This window comes from Nyctibius grandis, chromosome 1 (assembly GCF_013368605.1).
Source record: "Nyctibius grandis isolate bNycGra1 chromosome 1, bNycGra1.pri, whole genome shotgun sequence".
Classification (NCBI taxonomy): Eukaryota; Metazoa; Chordata; class Aves; order Nyctibiiformes; family Nyctibiidae; genus Nyctibius; species Nyctibius grandis.
In genome coordinates, this window is record NC_090658.1 from 73,855,751 (window position 1) to 73,880,516 (window position 24,766).

The 24,766-nt window shown below is 43.3% G+C and overlaps 1 protein-coding gene across 1 annotated transcript in view; it reads left to right on the plus strand.

Moving 5' to 3' along the window:
• The first annotated feature begins 695 nt into the window (after positions 1-695).
• The window catches only part of MAN1A1 (mannosidase alpha class 1A member 1), a 157,568-nt gene continuing 133,497 nt past the window's right edge, over positions 696-24,766 (plus strand). Inside the window, exon 1 of the mRNA XM_068395292.1 lies at positions 696-1,295. Within this exon, the coding sequence (XP_068251393.1) occupies positions 696-1,295 (600 nt within the window). The remainder of the gene's footprint in view (positions 1,296-24,766) is intronic.

Below are 24,766 nucleotides of genomic sequence, written 5' to 3' on the forward strand. Positions count from 1 at the left end.
CCTGCGTGTGTGAATGAACAGCCGGGGGGAGGGGGGGCACGCGCGTGTGTGCACAAGTGTGCACGTGGGTGCGCGTGTGCGCGCGTGCCTGCTTGTTGGCACGTGCCGGTGCCGCGCGCCCGCCTCGGGCCGCCGCCGCCGCCGCTGCCCGCGAGGATGAAGCGGCCGCACCCGCTGCCGCGGCCGAGCGGGCCCATCGCCCCCCTCCCCCGGAGGGCACCGCCGCGGCAGGCGGCGCCCGGGAAGCCCTCCCCGGGGCTGACCCCGCGACCCGCGCGGTCCTGCAGCGCGGGAGGGCGGCGGAGCGACTGCGGCGTCGGCGCCCGCGCCCTGCACCGCCCCCGCCCCGCCCCGCCCCCCCCGCCATTGGGCCGGCGGCGGCCCCGCCCCGCCCCGCCCCGCCCCCGGCTGCCCGCCAGTTCCGCGCGGGCGGAGCGGGGAGAGGCACCCGCGGCGGCGGCGCGGCAGCATGGGCTGGAGCTGACAGCGCCCGCCCCGCAGACGCCGAGCGCTGCCGGCGGGGAAGGGAAAAGTTGCCGCGTCCGCCCGGGGAAACTTTCTGCCGCCGAGGCGGGGAGGGGGCGGTGGAGCCGAGCCGAGCCGAGCCCAGCCGAGCCGTCCGGTGCGGTCCGGTCCCTGCCCGGCGGCGGCGGCGGGGCGCACGGCGCTGCCGCTGCTGAGGCGGCGCGGGGGCCATGCCCGCCGCCAGCCTGCTGCCGCTCTTCGGTAGCACGGCGGGGCCGGGGGCGCTGGGCGGCCCCGCGGGCGGCGGCGCGGGCGGCGGGGGCAGGAAGGCGGCGGGCCCCGGCGCGTTCCGGCTGACAGAGAAGTTCGTGCTGCTGCTGGTGTTCAGCGCCTTCATCACCCTCTGCTTCGGGGCCATCTTCTTCCTGCCCGACTCCTCCAAGCTCCTCAGCGGCGTCTTCTTCCACTCGGCCGCCCTGCAGCCGCCGCCGCCGCCGCCCGGCGGGCAGCCCCGCGCACCGCCGCAGCCTGGGGGCGGCCCGGCTGCGGGGGCGGTGGCGGCGGCCGCGGGCGGGGCGGGCAGCCTGGAGCGGATCCGCGCGGACCACGAGCGGGCTCTGCGGGAGGCCAAGGAGACGCTGCAGAAGCTGCCCGAGGAGATCCGCAGGGACATCCGCCAGGACAAGGAGAAACTTCTGCAGGACGCCCGCGGCAGGAAGGAGGCGGGCGCCCCCGGGCTGCCCCAGCGCCTCTTCCGCCAGCCCGTCGGCGCCGTGGGGCAGGAGCCCACCGACCCCGCCGTCCGGCAGAAGAGGGACAAAATCAAAGAGGTGAGTGGCGGTGGCCGGTCCCGTTGCTGCTCCCGAGGACGCGCCTCGGTACCCCCGCGCGGGGCAACAGGTCGCTGCCGGGGCTGGCGGCGGGATGGGGGGGAGCCCGGAGCCCTCCTGCCACCTCCTTCCTGCGGGAGGGGGGTCTTTCTGGCCGTCCGTCCCTCGGCAGCCGCCGCGCAGGTCGGCTTCGTCTCCCGCGCTTGCACCCTCGCAGCCTGCGGTGCTTTCCGCTCCCCTGCGCGGCCGCGGAGCGAACGCTGCCTGCGGCCCTGGCGCCGGGCACCCTCCGTGCTGGCTGCGCCTCCCCCTCCGACGTTACCGGCCTTCCCCAGCTGTTGCACCGAAACCTGGGGAGGAAGCAAAGCCCGGCAAGCACCGGGCAGGCTGCGGGGCGCCCCGGGGGGGGGGGCTGGGGGCAGCGGCGCCGGGGAGGAAAAGCGACGCCCGGGAGCCCCATCGCGACGCGGGTCCGCGTGGGCGCCCCGTGGGGCATCCCGGGCTTGGCTGCCGGTTCGCCGCCGGCCGGTGAGCGACGAGTGTCTGCCCGGGCGGGGGGGGGACGGCGGCGGGGTTACTCCGCGCTGTCCTGCGCGGGCCGAGCGGCTGTGGTTCCGACTGGCTGGTGCGGGTCTTGTGCTGCGCTTCAGAGATGTCGCGATCGGTCTGGGGTTCGTGCAGTTCAGTGTTCTGTGGTAACTCTGTCTAGGGAGTTGAGGGTGTTTGGCAAAATACAGTCAATTTATGTTATAGCGGTAAAGCATCTGAGCTGTATGTGTTCTGACAAATTCCCCGAACTGTCTTCTTCGTTTGTGCCGCTTGGTTGGTTCAGGTACCGTTTTAAAGTCCTTCCGTACAGAAATTCTCCAAACTGTATAGGTAAGACTGTCGTGAGCAGAGCTTGATGGGGTCCTCTGACAGAAGAAGAATTTCCTTGATAATATAGTTCAACTTTCCGTCATTACTGGCTGGTTTATTTATCGAACTGACAATTTCAACTGCCTGCAGAGATTAGGGTTTATGAATTAATTAGTAGTATATGTTTCCTGTTCTGCTGTGAGGGAAATGAGATAGGAGTGAGATTATAACTACTGAGTATTTCTGTGTTTGTGAAACGTCGTTAGCCTTATTTGGACCGATTTATTGTGTGTTTGTACAGAGTGGTCTGAAATGTGAGCCCTGACATCACACGGAGCACCAGGTAATAAGCTCTCACAAATCTCAAGTTGTGTTCTGTGCTCTGGAGTCCTGGCATCAGTTTAACTATTTTAGCAAATTGTGCAGCAGTCTAAGCAGTAAATACCAATGCAAAGGTATTTTGAAGGGAGAAAGCCTCAGGAGTGCACAGTACAGACCACATCTTGAAGTGTGTGGAGACTGTTGTCTGCTGTTTCAGTCACACAGCCTCCCTGAGGCATACGGAACAATTAGAAATACCAGCAAACTCTTTTTCCAGTCATCTTGGATTACCATGTAGAAGTATTTAGAAGTAATAAGGCTCCAGACATGATGTATGCGATTCTGTAGTACAGAAGACTGCAACAAGTAAATAAGCAAGAGGAAGAAGATAAAACTTTAATATACTGCTGCTTTTGCCAATCCCACTCTGTGCCAACTAGTCCAAGTTATCTTTTATTATATATGGATATATGTGTGTATGTGTGCATATCTTTGTGTATATATGTATGTGTACATACATACATACATACCCTAGTATCTCTTCAATTTTTCTTCTTCCTTTTCCATTCCATCACACTTTTCTCCTCCACTTCTGCACAGGAGCCACCAACAACACAGTAACCCCCCAAACCGGGTTTTTGGCTGTGTAAGCCTGGAGGATGACAGAGGGACTGCACTTAGTTTCCAGATCTTTATTTTTACTTCATATCTCAGTATAATTCCTCAGTACTATGTGTTCTTTCTGGGAGTTTCCTTTCCTCCTGATTCAGTATGTGACCTTAACAGGTTGTTTACTTAATTGCTCTTGCATTTTTGCAGTACCTTGACTGGTTTGATTTTTCTTTTTTAAAGAATACTTCTATTTTTTTTTCATTTACTGTGAAACAGTGTTTCATATTCTGTGTTAACTTGCTTCACATTGTTTCATGCCTTTATGTTGCTTTTCTCTCTGTCTTTGCAAGCTCTTGTCTGCTTTTTTATGTTGATACTTTACTGTCGAGCTGGAATTCTAATCTGCAGTCTTTTTAGACATAGTTTTAAATTCTAACTTTTTAAAGTATGAACTTTTGTACTACACGGTATGTGCACAGAAACTGGAATTTCCCTTAAAGCTCCTCTCCCTGTGCTTGGTGGTTGCATGCTGGAGGTGCAAACGTATAGAATCTTTCTGCTTTCATATTCTTTTGAGCTTGGAATTTGCATCTGCATTGTATGATATATGTCATATACCTAGGACTCAAAATTTGAAACTATTCCCGTGGATATTTTTGACAGAAGGAAGCAGGCTACTTTAAAGGAAAAGAATGCCAAAAAAATAAGATTGTTCTTCCCTTCATTTCTGTCGTGGAAGAGCTCTGTCTCATCAACATGCTGACATGAAGCTGCAAAGGGAGAGAGCTTGCTTAGAGAAGTTTTGTTTATTTAATGTTTTAAATTTTAAGTTGAAATAACTGTTTAGAAGTCTAGCCAGTGCAATATGTTTTGCGATCACAAAACAATAAAATGCCGAGACTTTATAGCATTTCTTAACAAAGTTTTGTTATAGAAATTTTAGCCATTTTTTCTATGGAATACTCTTTTGTATTTAAAAAAAAAGTGAAAATTAAAGGTGCAAATATAAAAATTCTTGAACCTTTTTTAGTATCAAAACCAACATAGTATGACAAATAACTACAAAATAAGTTGCTAGAAGCTTATCAAGGAAATAAACGACTTGTGGAAACCTGGAGAAGTGGAGATTGTGTTCCTGTCACTGCCTTCCACTCCGTCAGAATGATACGGTTGCTCTCAAGGTCTGTGTGTAGTAACCGCCCGCCCACGTCACCCACAGGGCCTGCCTGGGCGCAGGTGTGCCTGTATGGATAAGGGATGTGGGCCAAAGACCAGAGATACTAATGGGTGCTGCCGTATTCTTCTCTTTCTCTTCTGATGATGAGTTACAGGCAAACTCAAAAGAAGGAGGGTCTGGCAGTACTGCTGGCAGTGGGGTTTACCCAGTGCTTCCTGTTGTAAAACCACTGTCAGTTGCTTCTGACTGCTGAATTTTTTACTGGCTGACCTAACGTTGCCTGCTCCGAGCATCTTCCCCATGCCAGATGCTTCAGGAAGGCTTGAGCAAAGAGGCACAACTGCTTTTGAGCATGCCAGTGCACTTGTATTTTGTCTGAACTTGAGTTCTTTGTGCAGTTCCACTGATGCTCTGGTGTCTCCATGACTTGGGGCAGGGTCTGGGTACCTGGTACACCTCACAATGGTCTCTGTTTCAGTGTCCTGATAGGAGCCCCAGACTGTGAATGAGGCAGCTGTGGCTTGTGTTCCTGCTCTTCCACTCCTTGATTTGAGAGGTGGCCCCTCTTTTGAGCAAGTATCTCCTGTGAGATCTGTTTCCTATCTGTAAAAAAGGGGGAGTGGAAGGCAATGATGACACTGTTCCACTCAAATAAGCTGAAAGTCTTCCAGTCTCTGCTCTTGTCACTGTTGGTTGTGGCTGGACATCATTATGCCTGAAGGGAATACTTCCAGGTGCGTAGGCAGTTTGGAAAAGGTGACAGCTTGATATGAACAGAAGTAGTGATTAGAAGAGGATGGTGAAAGTGGGGACAGGCTATGGAGGCAGGAGGTGCACTGTTTCAATTAGGGAAATCTGACTTTGGATCTTTTCCAAGTCTCATTCTTCTCTCTTCCAAAAAAAAAAAAAAGTAATTGAATTATTTACGTGTTAAGAAAGTAGCAGAAACTGAACTCTTTTTATTTCAGAGGAAAGGAATAGAAAACGATGAATGAGCTAGCTCAGGTACTAGAAGCAATATAATCACATTAGTGCGGTGCTCTGCCCAGGCTAATTAATCCTGCTGAACAGCAAGCTATTGGTGTTGGTGGAGCACCATACTAATGCAGCTGTGCTGTTCTTGTACAAGGTAACTAGCTTGGAAACTGTATACATTATTGTTTGGAGCTGTGTGGACATGTTTTCAGGATAAAAGCCACCTTGGTAAACTGGAATCGATGTCTGAAGAGCATGATCGTGCGATGCTCCAAATACTTGCGCAGCTCTCAACTGTTGCAGTCATCTAGTAGAAGTCCTGGAGAGGAGAATTTTGTTCACTGATTCTACGGTCATTCCTGAGCATTAGCCCTTTGAGCTCAACAGGGTCACAAGTCAGCAAAACGGGCTCTGCAGCTGAAGATGACTTCGTGCTGTCTTTCTGACTGAACTGAATTGGGGTTGCATTGGCAGTGTGAATTCTGGAGCTTCCTAAGTCCTCAGCATTCATTTTGTTTTGTTTAATTGTTTTCTGTGGTAGCTTTTATGCAGTTTAGTTGGAAGTGATTAGATTAAGCAAGAAGTCTCAATAATGTTGCAGGGAAGTTCAGAAGCATCTGGAAGAAAGAAAGCTTGTGAGCACAGAAATAAAGCACTGATCAGAGATCTAATATGCACTTGACACAGCAGTACTTGGGCATGATCAGAACTCTCTGTTAACAAGGAGGAGTGATGGCAAAATTATAGCAGATCGCTCGCTGCTGAAGAAGGGCAGTCAGCCCCCTATGCCTTCCTGCATGCTTCCACCACTTGCTTTCCTACTGCCTGGTATCCTAGTGCTGCTGCTCGGGGGGTCCAGAGCCAGGCTGGGGGGAGATTTATTTCCTTTTGGTGATTTTTATGAGACAAGGTCAGCTCACTAATACTCATTGCTGTCAGAAGAGGAGGGGAAGTATCTTCTTAACCACACTTTTTACTGCCTTCTCCCACTGTCTGCTTTGCATTAATTCCACTTTAGCCCTCTGTAAGCTGCTCACTAAACCAGCAGAATATGGCCAAAGCAAAAAAGTCGCATAGTTTTCTGCCAAGTTGGTGAGTTGAAGGCCTTAATGGAAGGGTCGCCTTGGTGCTAGTTTTGGCTGTGGTGGGGTAACAGTACTATGTGGATGAAAGAGGTAGCCTTGTTTTAGGAGCTGGTATCTGATCTTCTGGCCTAGCTTCTCCATTAAAATTGAATATCCACAATGTGACATTTGCAGAGCAAAAGGCTCAATCTACTGTAATAACCTTCTGTAGCAGGCTGAAGTGCTGCGGTGCGGTTCAGGAGACTGTTACGTCCCAGCCTCTTAGAACAGAAAAGAGGAAAAGAAACACAGTGGCAGGAATTACTGAAGCCCCAGCTCCTGTAGACTAAAATTCAGAGTGCTTTTACTGGGAGGAAGGTTGTGGTGGCCTTAGTAGGAGGGGGAGGGAAGGAGTTAAAATGCAGCTATGGAAGTATTGAGTGGTTTGGGTTTCAAACAGAGAAAGCTATGTTCCCTGATGGTACATTTCTTTAAGAACAAGATACAGTGAAAGGAAGGGAGTTGACATGTAATGAGTAAGCAGTGTGGTGGTTCCTGGAAACAGGCTGATGACGCAATGCATTTCAAAAGAAGTTTTCTTAAAGTACTTTGTGACCTTAATGCTGACATCTCGTAGCTGTCATTCAGTTTGTTGGAGGAGTTTGAAATTAATCTTGGCTTTTTCCCCCCTAAAGCTTTATTTATCTACCTATAAGCTTCAGTATTTTTGTATCTACTAGTTCTTTTTGAGTGTTTTGCAGTGCCTTCCTTCCTGATAAATATTGTTTATTGTAGTTACTTTTTTTTTTATGGTTTTATAAAAGGCACTAAGGAGGTGAATTAAGTGCCTAAATACAGGGAATCAGATATGGTGGGTAGGTAGGTACCTTATACCCCTAAGTTAAGGGCATCCTCATGGGGCTTGTAGACATTTTCCCTGGGTTTGTTGGGAGATTTGTGCTGTTGTGAAGGGGCAGCTGGAAGTGGTAGGGGTTATCTTATGGCATCTAAAATGTCACAAAACAGTAAGTTAAATTGCTTGCTTAGGGATAATGGCACTACAAGATACAGAGAGGCTTCATCTGAGTTATTAAGAGTATGATTCAGTGACTCTTAAGCAACCCCTTGGTTCTGTCACTTGGCAGACCCTATACAGAGCCAGTTCAACCGGCCAACCAGACAGAAAGCTACCCCTGCTTTTGTTGGGTTTGTGGCCTGGTGGGGTAGGGAGCCAAAATGGCTTAGTGGAGGTCTGAGCACAGTGGAAGCAGTGGACCCCCACTGAGCCAATGCATTTGAAAGGAGAGCAAAGTGGAGGAGAATGAGACTGAGGCATCTTTTTGTCTACAAGACATGAAATAGGCTATGCCTTTGCCAAATTAATGTTCTTTCTGCTGGGAGCCCTTAAGGTCTTTTTAGGGGAGGACGTTGTTTCAGGTGAGTTGCTTCAGCTGCCTTTTTTTTTTTTTTTTGAGAACCTGGCAGCCTCCTCTCAGTCAAATGACTTGAAGTTTCTGTCATGCAGGCAAATGCCTGTCTGATTTGAACATCAGTCATGAGATGAAGGGATGTCTCAGTGTGTGGCTGTGTGCGTATTTGACCAGAATAGGGTGTGTTCGCATTGCTAGTTGATGTTTTTTCAGCCTTACAGCTGTTTTCTGTGAGCTAAGAAGAATATTTTATTTTATTATGTTCAGACTTGGTCTAATTCTCAACAGGGAAATCTACCAAAACTAACTGAATGTCCTATATAACTGGATCCTCAGAATTGTGGGGAAAATGAAAAAGCTTTAAATGTTCGGTGGAAAACATCTGGCTTTCACAAAAAAATCAAGCACATGATTAATTCTTTAACTGGAAACCCACATGCACATTTTATGTAAAGGCAAAACATAAGTTCCAGACACACAGGACTCTTTTCGTGAAAGCTAAATAAGGTGGTGTAAAGACGTGAGGTAAAGCTTAAAATGGAATGTCTCCTGCGTTTTGGCAAAAGTTAAATTCTCATGGTGATGATTTCATATTTAAAGTTAATATAGCAGCCTATGGCAGCCATTTAATATAAATAGAGTAAATCATAATGTTGGTGAGTACAATTGCTTAAAGCTGTAGTTCGGTGCTGTGGACAAACTGAAGCAGAAAAATTCCACCTGTTTATTAAAATTTACCATTAAGGCCAAAAAATGTCATATCTCATTCATGGGGAAAATAAGAGTGGTAGACAGCCAGGCTTTGATAGCTTCTTTGAATGTTAATGAAAGCACAGGGCTATGAAAAGGAGATAATGGACAGACAGTAGACAGCACTTCTTGTGGAAGTCATTAAAGTCGTTACAGAAGCACTTGTATGTGGAAGGTGTCCGTGCCCATGGCAGGGGGGTTGGAACTACATGATCTTTAAGGTCCCTTCCAACCCAAACCATTCTATGATTCTATGACTGTTGGATGGACAGACCTTTTCTGAAAGCTATCTGAAACATACTGCTGTAAGAATTGTTGAGTGTGTTAACTTTGGTTGGTTTTGGCTTTTTTTTTCTAGCTTGGGGAGCCAGTAGAAATGTAAATTTCTGTGGTTTTCATCTTAAATAGAATATCTTAACAAGTAGTTCCTTTATTTACAGATAATAAATTTGTCTTCCAAACTCATTTGGCAGAGTAAGATTAATACTTCAGGAAAGTGGCTTTGATTCAGTGTTTGCTAACGGTGCAGCACTTTTCTGGCAATAAACTGCCACCTGAGATGGTATAGAGATGATGAAACACTTTGGTTGTGTGCTTTTTTGATAAAAAAACTCGACTACTCAGATGTGTCTCTCTGTAAAGTATGTTTTAGACATTCGGTTTTGAAGGATTTTGTGGTCTGTTTCTAAGTTATTTCTAGAACTGTCATTTTACAAATGAAGAAAATAATTGTTTAGGTGGGCCTATGAATTAGGCAATATGGGCAATGTACCAGATACTCAATATACTGGTTCCTTGTCTTGTGTGAAAATCTCCTTTATCCACAAAATTTGTTTAGGGTTTTTTTTCTTTTTAAGCATGTGATATGGAGCTTGATTACCTGGATCCTGTTTGGTTGTTCCTGGCTAAACCAGGGGCTGTTGCTGTGTGCTTGGTGAAGGCTGTCTTTGCTCCTACCCACACTGCAGGTCTCTAGCCTGAGCATGTCAGCTCAGTAGGGTCAGTTTAAACCTAGGTTTTTGGGGTCTGGTTCACGGCTGCACATGGGCAGCTGTGGTTTGCCACTAAACTGCTGCTAATCACACGGTTCATTACAGGGGGAGGCTAAACCTGAGGCTCCCTGGTTCTATGTTTAGGTCTCTAGCTGTAAGCTTTTTAAGCAATACTTGAAATCAAATGCTCTGGTCCAGGGCTGTTTTGAAGGAAGGCAAGCAGGGTCGTAAAATTCCCAGTTTGCCTTTCTTGCATGTTGAAATCTTCAGTTTGAACTCTGTTGTAACCAAGAAATGCTTGTATGAAATAATATGACAACTTGCTATAACTCTCGGCAGTAAGCTGATTGGATTTTATAGCTGGTGTTTATGAAGATACAGGTATTGTTCATTCTAATGCCTCTAATTTTAAAAGCTTTTCAAACAGATTGGATGAGCGCATAACGTGCTGTTACGTTCTTGTAACTGTTAAACATTCACAGCCCTTGTGGGAACACTGAGATATGAATGAGGTCTCTTATGCAAAGGTAACTACAAGTGTAAAATCTACTTTCATTTGTCCTCCCACTCCCTCTTGGAAGGTATATGTACCTTGGCTTTTAAATTGTCTTGGAAATAAAGCAAGTGAGTGGAACTCTGGCTGCTAAGAATCTTGGGCCCTTTTTTTAATGCAAATTTCTAATAAGGTAAGAAAATACGTGAAGATCGGAAGAGATGGTAGGCAATATTGAGCAAAGGACCAAAATGATTTTGTGCAATGAATGAGCTGATGACTGTGGAACATCTAGCTGTTACAAGACTGCCTGTGTGCATCTTAAAAATTATTTCAGAAGAATCAACTTTTTTTCTCTGATGCTGGGCAGAAACAGAAGTTGCAGTTTTAATGTAAAAGCATGCAGCTTTGCACTTCTCGTGTGAAGACACATATTGCTGGCATTTAGGTTAGAGGCAGTATTATATATTGTTTATATGAATATAGTAGAAAGGAAAGAATGTCTGATACTTTTTTCCAGAATTTTACATCATCTGATTGTGTAGGGTTGATCTTATTGCTTGGCAACATAAACCCTCTTTTTCAATCATTTATTCAAAGTCAGTATGTGCTTTTAAAACATTGCAATAAAATTGCATTAGATCAGTGTGGCTTGCTGCTTTAATTAGTATTCAGACCACCATGAGGCTATATTTTTAAAGTATCTGCATATTTTTCTTTCGCTTAGTCCACTGCATAATAAACATCTCTGTGCCTTTTGAAATTTCTTTTGTTCAGGGACTACTTGCTTCCAAGGAAATAGGAAGTAGCTTGTGTAAAAGAATACCAAGCTTAAAAAAACATTTTGCTTTCAAAGTGTAGTGCTTAAGGAGATAGTAATTTTACTATTCACTGATACACGCATGCAGATGCAGACCCAGTCTTCAACTCCACTGTCTGTTTTCTCGCTGCCTTTGAGCGCTTACATCTGTTGGTGCACTGAATGGTGATACTAATGATAAAGCTTTGCCCATATTGCTGTCTGTAGGGAAATCTGACGCTTGTTACTGTGGTTATAGTTCTCCACCCATCTGTGATTTTGAGAATTGCACTTTAAATTTTGTGTTGGACCCAGATAGTAATACTAGATTCTTTAAAGTGAAGCTTAAAGAAGAGAAATAGATGTTAATCATTCGCAGTGATGGATTTCCACCCACCCACCCCCATCATGCAACAGAAAACCTAATTACCATTTACAGAGTAGCAGAGTTATACACATTACATATTTTAAAAGTCATAATACTTCAAAGCTGCATGCTGTTTTCTTTGTTCTGGTGAGATAGTCTGAACAATCACCATGGGAAAAACTATGCTATGTAAAGACAAACTGCAAGATGACTGATATTTTTATGTCTTATTCTGTAAAGCTCTAGAGTAAGCGTGGCACTGAACCTGAACTGACTCTTCATAGAAATGTATGTGATCTTGTCAAGGGCTGAAGTGACATCACAGATCAAGAAGGGCCGTTCAAAAAATGACCTTTCTGAAGAAAAGCCCATAAGTCTCTTCATGCAGTTTCTTTAAAAAAAAAAATCACCGTATTCATATATTGAGACAGAGATGTATTCGTATCTCTTTCCATATATATGTTTTACAAAAGAGCCAAATATATTGTACGGTTGGTAAATGATAAATTGTCTGTAACTGAAGATGTAGTTTGTTGGGGACGAGCTCTGATCTGAATTAACGCTTTGAAAAAAAGTAAAAGGCATAGGGGTTTTGTTTTTGTTTTGTTTTTGTTTTTTTTTAGCAAATAGTCATCTAAATTGAAGACATATGCTGCAAGCAAAATCCAGAACATTAGGATGGAGCAAAGAAATCCTTGTATTTCAATAAACAGTTTTGCTCAAGTTATTTTTTATGATATAAATCTAATCCTTGCAGAAAGTAGATGCTCTGTGAGAAAGTTTTCAGACTTCATGGAAACAGTTTTCATGTGCAGCCTGATTTGTTCTTTCTCTGACCCTTCTGCTCACCATAGAATTTTCTTGTTGAGAAAGAGAGAGATTCAGACTCACCACTGGACCTCTGGAGGCCTGATCTCTTGCTTAGAGCAGGACTGACTTCAAAGTTAAATCAAGTTGCTCAGTCTTATGCACTCAAGTGTGGAAAATCTCTGTGGAGAGAGATTCTGCAGCCCCTCTGGACAAACATATTCCAGTGTCTGAAGACCCTTAGTGTAGGTTTTTAAAATTATTATTATATCTAGTTAGAATTTCTCTTGCTGCATCTGGTGACCACTGCCTTTTCTCCTTTCATTGTGCACCACTGAGAAGAACTTGGCTACCTTTTCTCTGTGGACACTCACTAAGTCATTAAGAAGCCATCTCTTCTCTAGTCTGAACAAACCCAGCTCCATCTCTCTCTTCTCATATGTCATGTGTTCTCTCTCTCTCTCTTTTTTTTTTTTTTTTAAATCTCTAATTGGTACAAGGGAGCTGAAAACGAAGGACAGGGCTCCCATTTGAGGCATCAGGAATGCTGCATAAAGAGTTTTAATTGCTTCCCCTTACTAGCAAGCATTCTTGCTAACACATCCCACTCTACAGTTACCGTTCATCACTGCAAGGATGCCTTGCTTGTGTTCAACAGGTTGTTCACCAGGACCCCCCAGGACATTTGTTGCAAAGCTGTTTTCTAGCCTGTAAGTTCCCATCATGTACTGTGGCATGGATTATTTCACATTAGGTATAAGATTTTTTGCATTTGCTTTTATTTGGCTTCATCAGGCTTGTCAGCTCACTCCTCCAGCTTGTTTGAGGTCCTTCAGCACTACTCTCCAGCTTCTTGATTGCTGGAGTTTGGTGTTACCCAGGAAGTTGGTGAGGGTGTGTTCTGCTCTGTTGTTCAGGTTAACCCCGGAGAAATGTCACTTGTAGCTAGCCGCTAGTTAGACTTTGACCTGTTTACTGCTGTCTTGAGCTTGTCAGTCCCACTACTTTTTTTATCAGCCTTGTTGACCAGCCATCTAGTCCATGCCTTTTTGGCTGCCATAGTGCTAAGGGGGACTGCGTCAAAAAATGTGCTAAAGTCAAGGTAAATGATGTCTGCTGCTCTGTCCTCATCCACAGAGCCAGTGGCTTCATCATAATAAGGAACTGGGTTAGTTGAGAACATTTTGCCTTTGGGAAATTACGCTTGCTGTTCACAAAGGTGTTTCTGTCCTTCATGTTCCTGGAAATAGATTCAAGGAGGATTTGCTCCATTTTCTTCCCAGGGTTTAGAATAAAGCTGGCTGGCCTGTAGTTCCCTGGATCTTCCTGCTTGCTTTTTTCCTCATTTGTCAGGGACCTCGCTTGGTTACTACAGCCTTTCAAAGGTCTAGAGGCCTGGCAGTGACATCAGCCAACTCTCTCAGCACTGTCAGAAGCATCTCATCTGGTCCCATGGACTTGTGTGTGTCCATTTTTCTGTCCCTAGCTTGGTCTACGTTTACCTTATACCCTTCCCCAGGCTTTTGCCACTCTAAGCCCCATGATTATGCCTTGTTGGTAAAGACCAAAGCAAAAAAGACACGGCATGCTGGAGCCTTTTCATGTCCTTTATCACTAGTTTTCTGAACCTGTTCAGCAGCAGGTCCCTGTTTTTTTTAGTCCTTCTTTTGTTGTTGATGTACCTGTAGAGGCCCCTCCTGTCCTTTGGCAGCTTCCAGCTGAGCTTTGGCCTTCTCTCCCTCAGTGCTTGGGCAGTGCTTTTTTACTGCCATGGGGCAGCCCCTGCCCACGCCCTCTCTGTGCGCTTCTCTGAGGGCTTGGCCTCAGCCAGGTGCTCCTCATGTAGCCATCCTGCTCTCTTGCCATGGGATGTTAAAGATCAACAAGGTCTCCTGGGCACCTTAGCCCTAAAGGGAATTCTCCCACGGGATCCTGTGGATCAGGTCCCTGAACAAACTGAGCTTGTTCCCCTGAAGTCTGGGGTCTTTATTACTTGTTTTCCTCAGTTCCTTCAGGATCTTAAACTCTCCTGTCTAGCATTTACATAGGCTTGGGGTTTAGATATTTCTCATTCACGCATTAATTGTTTTGAAGTGAGCTTTTATTATGGGAGGTGAGGTGGTGGAGGAAAATGGCATGTAGCCTTTCCTGGCTAATTTGCATCTGTGCTACCCCTCTCAGTTTCATTAGGGAAGCCCAGCAGGCAGTTGTGTGTTATCGGGTATTTTGAAATTTTTAAAAATGAAGAAATGTTTACTGGACAAACAGATATGATTAATATAGGGAATTCCCATTTCAATTTTTGAAATACAAGCTATTGATGGAAAACAAAGCTCTTAGTTGCAGCTTTTACCACTTCTGTGGGTGTAAGTGGGTTACTAGCATACTGACATGGCCTGGGAGACATACCGTCGAAGAATCGTGTGCTGTTCTGAAGTGTCTTTCCTCTGCATACCTCTGATCGAAATATCAGTCGTCTGATGTTTATGTGTTACAAGTATGAAACTAAGGACGTGAAAGCTAGTATAGTTGTCAGTTCAAAGTTACTAAGCTCCGAGTTTGTGTTGTAACTGAAATGGATACCATTGAATTAGATTTAAAGCACAGTTCTGTTTGATTTCTTTCTTAAGGGTCTAATCGCTAGCTAACAAACTTGTGGTTTTTGATTAAATTTCAGTCTGTTTTGTGTGACTTATTACATGGTTTACAGTAGGCAGTGTAAATATTTTTACAGTAGGGTTGTACTATTGCACTGCACTACTGATTCATGAGAGTCCACCTCTTCAGTATTTGATTTTCTGTCACTTTTGACATTGCAAAGAGGTCTGGCTTTACAGAAGCTTCGTTTTGAAAATGAAGTCTGTCTTTATGCTGCCTCATGCTCCATATCCAAACTCGCTGGTCACTTCTAAAGGGATAGGCTTCTAGCATTATAGCGATACGTGAGCATCCCTTCAATCTGACATGTCTGTTCTGATGTGATGTGAGAAGCAAAGCTCTTTCCAGCTCTAGCAGGTACTATATAACTTTCCTCTTGCCCCAACTTTATGATCCTTTGTTATGCGAACAGTGATCACCCGTAGTTTTTATTTGGCCCTTAAAGCAAAAGTGTGAAGAGGTAGCCGTAAAACCTACATGAGTACTTTTGATGGGGATTGAATAAGTTTGAGGAAAGGGCCTCCAGGTTTTGGAAAGGAGATAAGCTTGTTTTAACTTTTGTTAGACTTTTTATTTTTCTTAAATTTTCTACTGTGTTTGTGTATGGAGGTTTCATTTCATCAAGAAAGTAAGTTATTTTGAATCCTGTTTAGCAATCCAAAGCATGACCAGTGTCTATGCCTCCACTCTTACATTTTGATCTGTGACTTGATGTAAAAATTCAGCATTTCATTTTCCGATATAAAGCATATCCTGTGGTCTAAGCTATTTATACCACGTGGGTCTCTTGCATGTGAAAAGAAACTTAAGATGAATGGTCTTCTGATTAGTATGTGCTGGGCATTGAAAAAACTTTTTGTTGTTAGCTGTAGTCTTGATCATAAGAACCTACAAGGACACAACTATTACAAAGTTATTTTAAACACATAATAGTGTACTGCAAGGTGTTACACGTGTTCATTTCAGAGTGATTTTTATAATAGCTTCCTGGTGTGCTACTTACCCATTACTGTGTTCTGTGTTGGGGAGGATTTTGTGGAGTTTTTTCTTCCCTTTTGTTTGAACACAGTGTTTTCGTGATGCCTATTTTATTCTTTATTTGTTGTGAGGAGTCTTTTCTACTTCAGATTCATGCCACTGTTTGAAAAATGTGTATGTTTTATTTTGTGAGGAAGGAACAAGACTAGTGGCTGATGCCAAAGACAAGTCTCGGAATCAGCTTTAAAAGCCCTGTGTTTGCGTGAACACTGAAGTGCAAATAAATGGGGATGTGATCTACTACGTCAATGTTGAACACACCTTGTGTCTGTGTTACCAGCCCTACCTTATGTCCATGTGGAGAAACATTTCCCTAAGAACTTTATGGCTGGTTTTACTGTAGCTTCACCAATAATGACTCTCTTGTACATGGTAACTTAATGTTGCTCTTAGTCCTGTCTTATATGGGGAACTTCTGAGCGGTGTAAAATGAGCTGTGAATGTGCTATAGTCAGAAAGAAAATAACTTACTCATAATTTCTCTTGGCTATTCCTGCTGTGCTTTAATATCCAGTTTCAAAAATCCTGTTTATAGGAAACATCCTGAGTGTCATTGTATGTGCTGTAATCAAAACAACTGGGAATTTGTTGTCGTTTCTACCACCACCATGCCCCCCTCCAAAAAAAAAAAAAAACCCTCAAATTTCAGCTTCTGTCTTTTCCTTAAAATAGTTTAGGACTTGACTAAATTCCCTGAAGATGTTATATAGAAGGAGGAGAGAAACTTTGTGGGTTTTCTGATGGGATAAGGAACAATGAAAGTATGGGAAGGAAAACTTGCTTGCCTTTCATTTGAAAACTAATAACTGGGAACATCATGTGTGTGCCGCATTTTACCGAAGAAAACAACGCATAGAAGAGCGTTCAGAGTGAAGTGGAGGAAGTTTTGTGTGTGTATGTATATGTAAATATGTATGTGTGTTAATGAAAAAAGACTAAAGAAAAAGCTCATACCTTAATGTGTGGAATTACTACCAAAGCAGCAGAGCCAAACTATAATTTTTACCGTTTTTTAAATGTGGTAAAGATAGAGTTGTAGCAACTGTAATTAGCATGAATGCTTCACAGCCATTCTGGCTTATATATGAGACTGAAACCTGCGTGGCCTGGTTTCAGCTGGAATAGAGTTAATTTTCTTCCTAGTAGCTGGTATAGTGCTGTGTTTTGGATTTATTATGAGAACAATGTTGATAACATATTGCTGTTTTAGTTGTTGCTAAGTTGTGCTTGCACTAGTCAAGGACTTTGCAGCTTCTCATGCCCTGCCAGTAAGAAGCTGTGAGCGGGCACAGCCAGGACAGCTGACCCAAACTGGCCAACGGGGTATTCCATGCTCAGTATATAAACAGGGGGGAATTGGCCAGGGGATGCCACGGCTCTGGAGCTAGCTGGGCATTGGTCAACAATGTGGTGAGCATTTGTGTTGTGCATCACTTGTTTTGTATATTCTTTTTATTATTATTATTCATCTCCTCTTCCTTTTCTGTCCTACTAAACTGTCTTTATCTCAGCTGACAAGATTTTTTTTTTTATTCTCTTCCCCCATCCATGCTGAGTGGAGGAGTGAGCGAGTGGCTGTGTGGTTGTTCTAGCTGCCTGCTGGGATGAACCGCAACACTGGGAAAGGCCCTTGTTTTGGCTGGTGAGTAGGGAGGAATTGTTTGGCAGCTCAGGTGATGAAAGGTAGTTCTTGAAACTTACTCTATAGCTGTATATGAAGGTGTGCTAATGACTATTGTATGAAATCTGATTAAATGTTTTATTATTCATATATTTTACCTTTTGCCCTTTGGACTGCTGGGGATAAATAACATTTTCGATCTTCAGAAGTGCTACTACTAGTTAAATATAGACCTCTTCAGATAAGAACAGTATCTGCTTGCAAGTCACAACGTGTTAAAAAATAAATTTTATTCACTATTTTATAGCTTACTGAAAATCGTACTCAGCAGTTGTCGATCAGCTTTTTATACCAGGAATTTGATAACAGATAATTTGTACAGTTAATCCATGTAGTTAAACCCTCTCACTTCCGGACATCACTCAGCTTCATTCATGCTCTCCAGCTTTTGTGATATGGTTAGTGTTACTGAAGTAGCTATCACCTCAGTAATACCTTCGGCTGAATTTAGAAATATTTTTTTTTCTAGCAGAATTTTCATTTCTTTTAGCATCTAATCCCTGTTTCTTTCATTCTCTCTTGGGCTTTGGCAGTACACTTAAAAATCTAACCAGCCATGGCTCTGCCAGATCAGAGCAGGAGGCAAATTCACCAAAAAAACATTGTTGTTTTGGCATACATCTTGCCACTGAAAAATCCTCTTCCCTGAAGGCAGAGTGCATGTACTGGTGTTGATCATAGAAGAGATGTGCGTGCACTTGGTGCCAAGCCTTTTGGATTGCAGGGGCCAAATGTTTCTGGAAATGAATACACATTGTGAAATGTAGTTTTTCTTGAAGCTTTGGTCATATGATGAACATATATTCCTTTATTTGCTTTATAATGTGGACGAAAGCCAAGGTAACTAAAACTATAGTTCACTTTGATCTGTAAAAACCATACCTTGCATGAACAAATTGATCACAGTAGTTTGCTCCTGTCACGGTTTAAAGCTGGGCCAGCTATTAACCCAGTGGCAGACGCTCTCTGTTAACCCTCCCCCCCCCACCCGAAGGGAAAGGGAAAAGGGAGAGAGACTTATGGGTTGGAAAGTTAAAACAGTTTTAATAAACTATAGTAATGAAAAAGAGTATAATAAGAATAATAGAAATAATCAAATATCTACAAATATATACAAAACCAAGATCGAGAGCTTAGAAATCCTCCTCAGGCAGAGTTGCTCCCCCCAGCATGGGCAGAGGGGAAAATGCAGTAGCTCCCCCTGCCATCACACCTGCAGGCTTTTAACTGGAAAATTGGCAAAGCTGGTACCAATCAGTGGGAGACAGGAGGGCCCGTCCCTCCTGGGCCCCACCTCCAGGAGGCAGTGGGTTAGTGATAAATAGGAAAGTGAGAATGACATGTATGGGATGGAATACCTCCTTGGTCAATCTTGGGTCACCTGCCCTGTCTGCTCCTCCCTGCAGGTGCAAGCCCCCTTTGGCTCTTCACTCATAAGCAGTGAGGAATTTAGCAGTGACCTTGGTTTCTTTAAGACTAATTGGCCTGGTTTAAACTCTCCCACTGCCTACCTTTTAAGGATACCTGTGACATGATGGCATGAAACTGGCATTTCCCAATGCTTTCTTAAAGCATTCTAATATCCCTTCTTCAGTGTTGAGAATGGAAACGGATAAGAATTGGGGCATTGCAGTGGATGAGTGCTTCCTTTCTTTGTGGCCGTATCTGTCAGTTTCAAACAAGGCAAATGCTACTCCACAGGGACTGCCATTCTTGAGAAAGCAAGCAGTAAGCAATTTCTCTTAAAAAAATCAATGAAAAACCCACCAGCGTGCAAATATTAAATGAGTTTTTCAGGGTATGTGTTTTGGAGGAGTGTAATTTTTGAATTTGACTTTATTTAATACTGCAGGAAACTTCAAATGCAGATGTATTTCTGATGTGTTGCTTCTCTTGTAGACCCTTCCTTTTCCATTCCTCTTGACACCCCCTTGGGTTTAGTTTGCAGTCTGATTACAGCCCTAGCTTGCACCAGCAGGCATTATTGACTTTTAGAAGCAAGTATGTATGTTTGATGCTGACTTTAAAACTTCCTCAAAAAGTATAAAAGACTTGCTCAGTATTTAAACTTGATAGTTTCTTGCTGTGGCTTCTGGTTATTACCTATTAGCAAGTAGCAGTAGCATCATATATAAGGTAGGAAGGGAGTCAGCTAGAGAAATTGAAAGTCTGAGCTGCTGTGTATTTTAGTTACACTGATTTGTGGGACCAACAACAGGCCTACTCTTTGGCTTTCAGTCGTTGGCCAAAGGCCCTGATACGAGACCAGCTCCAATAGCACCACACACCAGAGCAAAGCCTGCTCTCCTGTATTGCACAGCCCAAAGGCTTTCCTGCCACATCTTGTTGCTCTTGGATGGGATGTGAAAAGCTCCAGGCTCCACAGCACTGCAGCTGTGGGCTCTGACTGGTGTGACGCTTCTGGAGGTGTCTCCTTTGATTTAGCTGGAGCAATGGTTAGTGACCTATTTCAGAGTCAGTAGCAGATGAACACACTGCCTAGTGGCTTTCGTCAAAGCGACTGTGCGAGTACATGTAAAAGGACTAGACTCAAGGCTGATTTCTCCTCAAAGAAATGACAGCCTTAAAAGAATATAGGCTATTAATGGGTACAAGTAGAATACAAGGAAATGAGTCTCTTCTGTTCAGCAGGGTAAGGCAGTGATAGAGTTGGCTTGTTTGTTTTTATGACTGACAGATAGGACAATAAGATGTTCCCTTCAATATCCACATCAGCACTTCATTGCCTTCTTTATCTGGTGCAGGTAAATTTTTTAACTCTCAGTTAACCATGCAGCTAAAAGTTGGTAAAGTGGCTTAATCTGGCCTGGTTGTAACTACATGTAAATCTTTGTGGGGACTAGCCATTACTGTTAGGGGCTGTTACTATGGCAGCAAAATCAGTGGTAGTATACTAGCGTGGGGCACAGCGTTGAGTTTCCAAGTATGGAGTTCTGTTGTTGTAGGTACAAAGCATAGCTTCCCATCCTTAGGTATGCTGCTCGCTCATAACTGAATGAAAAGTTTCCACCTTTAGTGATAACTTAACTTGTACTTAACAGATCTACTTAACAGATCTCACAGAACTGATTTTTTTTTTTTCAGACCAGTAGCTTTTTATTTAAGTGGCGAGCTAATTCTGTCAAGTCTGAATCTCCTGACCATGCAGCATCCTGTGTTGTGACTGCTATTTTAGAAGGTAGTTTACTTGTTAGAACAAGTTCCACTTCCCTGTTAGAGTAGCACCTTAATTGTACAGAGCAGTCAATTTTTGATTTTGACGCACATTTCTTTGTACTATCCCTCAGCTGATATTTCAAATACATACAGGTTTGCTATTTCATGAGACACTTATCAGATAAGCATATGAAAAAGGTAGAAGTGTAAGTCAGTGGACTCTTGAACTAAGTCTTCTACTGTCTGTCCATAGTGGACTGTAGGTTGCTTGGATTCTAAATTAATACCATACCTTTTAAAGAAAAATACTTACTTTAACTTCTCCAAAATGGTGTATATATAGATATGTCACAGCAATACTGCATTGCTAAAAATTAAGAGCAATGAGGTATTTTAAGGTATTTTGAAGTAGCTCCTAACAACATGCTACAAATCAGGAATGAATTGTTAAAATGAACTTGGATATGCCAGGACAGAGGTCTCCAGGTTGCCTTTGTAAGCCTTGACAGTCAAACAAAGAGAGTCCTGAAATATATTCCATGTGCTTGGCAGACCTAAATCACTGGATGCAGAGGGTGATGAGGCTTGTTTTTTATGATTAACGGGAAACAACTAGGATACATTGTGTTCTACTGTAAACAAGTGATGCCAAGACCTTTCAAAGTGTCCTGGTTTTAAAACAAACAAAAAAAAATTGCTGTTATGGATCCCAGTCATGATGTGCAGAAGAGCTCTCTGTGTGTGGTCAACCATCTCCTGTGCATGTGGAAAATATAATTCAGCATTTCGTGAAAGTGGGCAGACAAGGCAGACTTACGGATGTGTCAGGAGGTTTTTTTGTAATGGCTTTCTTTTCAAGTTGTCTTTACAGGATGGAAACCTTGGAATGAGAAAGTGATGTAGCTTTTCTATGTTAAGCTCAAGCACTGCAGCAGGGGAGCATTTGGAGGAAAAGAATGTCTCACAAATTCTTTGATGTCAGAGAGAAACATTTCACATTTTTGTGAAAATGTAGTATTAGAATAACAACTATTTATTCCTCTTTCATTTTTGAAGGGAGACGTTATGAAAGAATAAATTCTAGGAATGAAACGTTGCAGTTTTGAGAAGACTGTAAGAAGCTGCCTGAATAGCTTGTATGTTTGACTTCTGTGCTCAAAAAGGGAACTTTGTGTAGTTTTGGGGAAATGTAATATCCTTAGAAGAACTGAAACCTCTGTTGTCCTAAACTGTCATCTCTAAGGCATGTTAGTTTAACATGCTAAACGTTATATTTGAATCCTTGGAAGTTAAAAGCTCTGTATTTCTGTAATTTGAGTCTGAAATCAGTAAATGTATGGAGACAGTGAGATCATAGGCAGGTAACCTGCGTGTCACTATGAGTAAAAGGGTGCTGCTTGTGAACGTGGTGTAGAAACTGGATGCCATTATAACATATGGCTATTTTATGTAAGGTTTTTATGGATGGATCTTATGAAGCATTTCAGAAAAGATCAGAAATGCATCCCCATTTTAGAATGGAGAAACTAAGGCAGATTTAAAGCACTTTAGGTCCTTCTAATACACAAATAGGTAATTAGAAGGAAGCTAAATTACACATCTCTGACAGTCTGCCTATTCTCCACTACAGCAATCTTTACCAAAATACATAATAAAAGCATACTTTGTTTCAAAATTTTCAGATTAAATAGGTTCAGTGTTTTCCAGGAAAGTAATGTAATTGGAAGAAAGAGGTAATAAGACATCGATTTTTGTGGTGTATTTAGTGGTGTTATTTAAACCTATTCTGAGAAATATTCCTGTTTGTCGAATATAGGGCACATCAAATGAAACTACTAGGTGACAAAATCAGAACAAACCTGTTCTTTACACATTAAGTTGTAGAGCTGTAGAGCCCTTTCTGCAGGATGTTGTGAATATCAAAAAATTGCACAAGTTCAGAAAATAGTTGAGTAATTTCATGAAAGAAAACTCTACTGGGGATTATTAATCATGTAAGCATCACATCTGGCTCTGAAAGTCCCAGACTCTCAAGCTTTGAACACTCTTATTACTCATAGGAAGTATTTCTGTTTGCTTGTACTGTTCCTAAACTTTTGTTAGGGATAAGAAGCTGTAGTCGATAAGCCTTTTAGACTCCTGTCTAGCAAGACAAGGGGATCTTCTGAGAACTGGAATTGTTGTTGCCTGGCTGGTACTGAGAGAAATCTATTTTTGAGAGAGGAACAACAACCAATAAAAGGTCCTGAAGATAGGTGCTGGAATTATTTCAGAATGGCATAAACAGAGTTCTTACCTGTCTTAAATAGAATTACATTAGTATTACCAAAATGCTCAGTTAATGAGGTATAAACATGGGGAAAGGTCTGTTCCATCCTGTATGTTACTAGGATGTCAGGAGGTCCCCTCTAGCTGTTCCCTCACCAGCAGGAGGGACAGCACCCAACTTCCCCCTCACTGCATAAGTCAGATGCAGATATGACCAGAGCATCAACAGATTCATTGACCTGTTCCAAGATGCATTGATAATGTGCCCTCAAGCACCTGATTTGTTTCCCTTTGTATTCCATTCTTCCATTTTCCCCTTTCCAAGTTATTTCCATGTACCATCTTCATCGCTTTCCAATTAAACATCTCAGCCCTGTTTCCCTTTCCCCACTGGCCTCAAGTCTGTTGACTGGTAGATTCTGTTACGCTAGCACTCCCCTTCTGTTATCTCTAGTGCCTGCCTGCCTGCCCTTTCCCGTGTGTTGCTGTGGTGCCACAAGACAGGGTGAGCCATCTGCGTGTACGCTACTCCTCCTCTGTTATCTGTAGCATCTTGCACTTGGTGGTGGTGTTATCTTGTTAGAGGCACCACAAGCCTGGGCATGCCATTCACATGCTACCCTGATGTACAGAGAGTCTTATAGTCTGTAATTGTTTGTGTCTGTGCCCCAGAAAAGATTGCAGAATAATATAGTTTACATATACCTCAATGTTTACATAACTATAGATGTGGCTGGGGATTTCCTAAAGTCTTTATATTGGGATAACCACAGCTGTTTGCATTGGAGATTAGGGGACTTGGTAGCTGGAAAAGGGTGGATTTGGAAAAGGGATCAAGCCCAGAGCTGGATAGAGAACATTTCTTGTGGAAAAATTTGAGATTTAGGGAAGAAATGTGAGACAAAAGAACAATTTATTTATTTTTCCAAAAATGTTTCACCCAAAAATAGAATCTTCAGAATTTACAAAATTTGCTCATGGGCAGCCAGTAAACCAGAAACGAAAATTGACATGACCTGTCAAGCAGGCTGCTCAGTCACTGTCTGCTCTGCTCCTCACCCATCAGCCTGCCTGGAAGGGACTTGTCAAATTTGGCTTTCTATCCATAGCAAGTGAAGTTGATGTGGTTTTGGTTTTTTGTTTGTTTGTTTTTGGTGGGGCAAGGGGGAGATGTTTTTTAAACATGGACAGTTGAATTTTCAACAGGGAACTTCTCCACCAGCTCTACTCTACCAGACACTTTGTAGCTCAGTGACTTGACATAGGTATTATTTTTTAGAAACTATTATGATGATTTGGATGTTTTTGTTTTCACTTTTGGCACGTAATTGGGCTTATCTTTGAATTATTTCTTAGAAACAGCTGCAACAAACTCCCTAGATTATTTTGGATAGTTTAGGCCAAACTATCTAAAACAGTCTGAGGGAGACCAAAGACTTTGTCTCTTCTGTATTGTAAAGTACAGTAAATACTTTGATTGATCTCCTTTGGGGAACTTGAAATAAAGTGTGGAGTCAGCAGAGCTGATCTGGAAAACTTATGTGGTTTTACATACCTGCCTGAAAAAAGCAAGAGAATTAAAAGAAAGGAATAGTGTGTGCTGGAAAGCAAGTTCCATCCACGGTCTTTCCTTTCTCCAAGCTTGCATGTCTGTTACCTCTGTAGCTGGCTTCCCCATTCCTCCTTAGGAAGGGACAGAAATTTCAGACAGTTGTTTGACTGCATTGTATTATGGAGGAGCAGCCCATCTTCTATATTTTTTTAGGATACCTTGTGTATTTGTATGAGGCACCATATATGCTGAGAAACTGCTAAGTTTAGAAGGCAGCGCAAAGCTAAATTTTTTTCCCATTGTGAGAGTCAGTCTCTACTGGATGGGTGGGGTGGAAGTTACCTCCTCCTAATAACACTACACGGAAGTCATCACACCATTAGTTGTGTTACAGATACTGCAAACTGGAATTATGCTCCATTTGTGCTGTGAAATCTATAAGGCATTTGAAG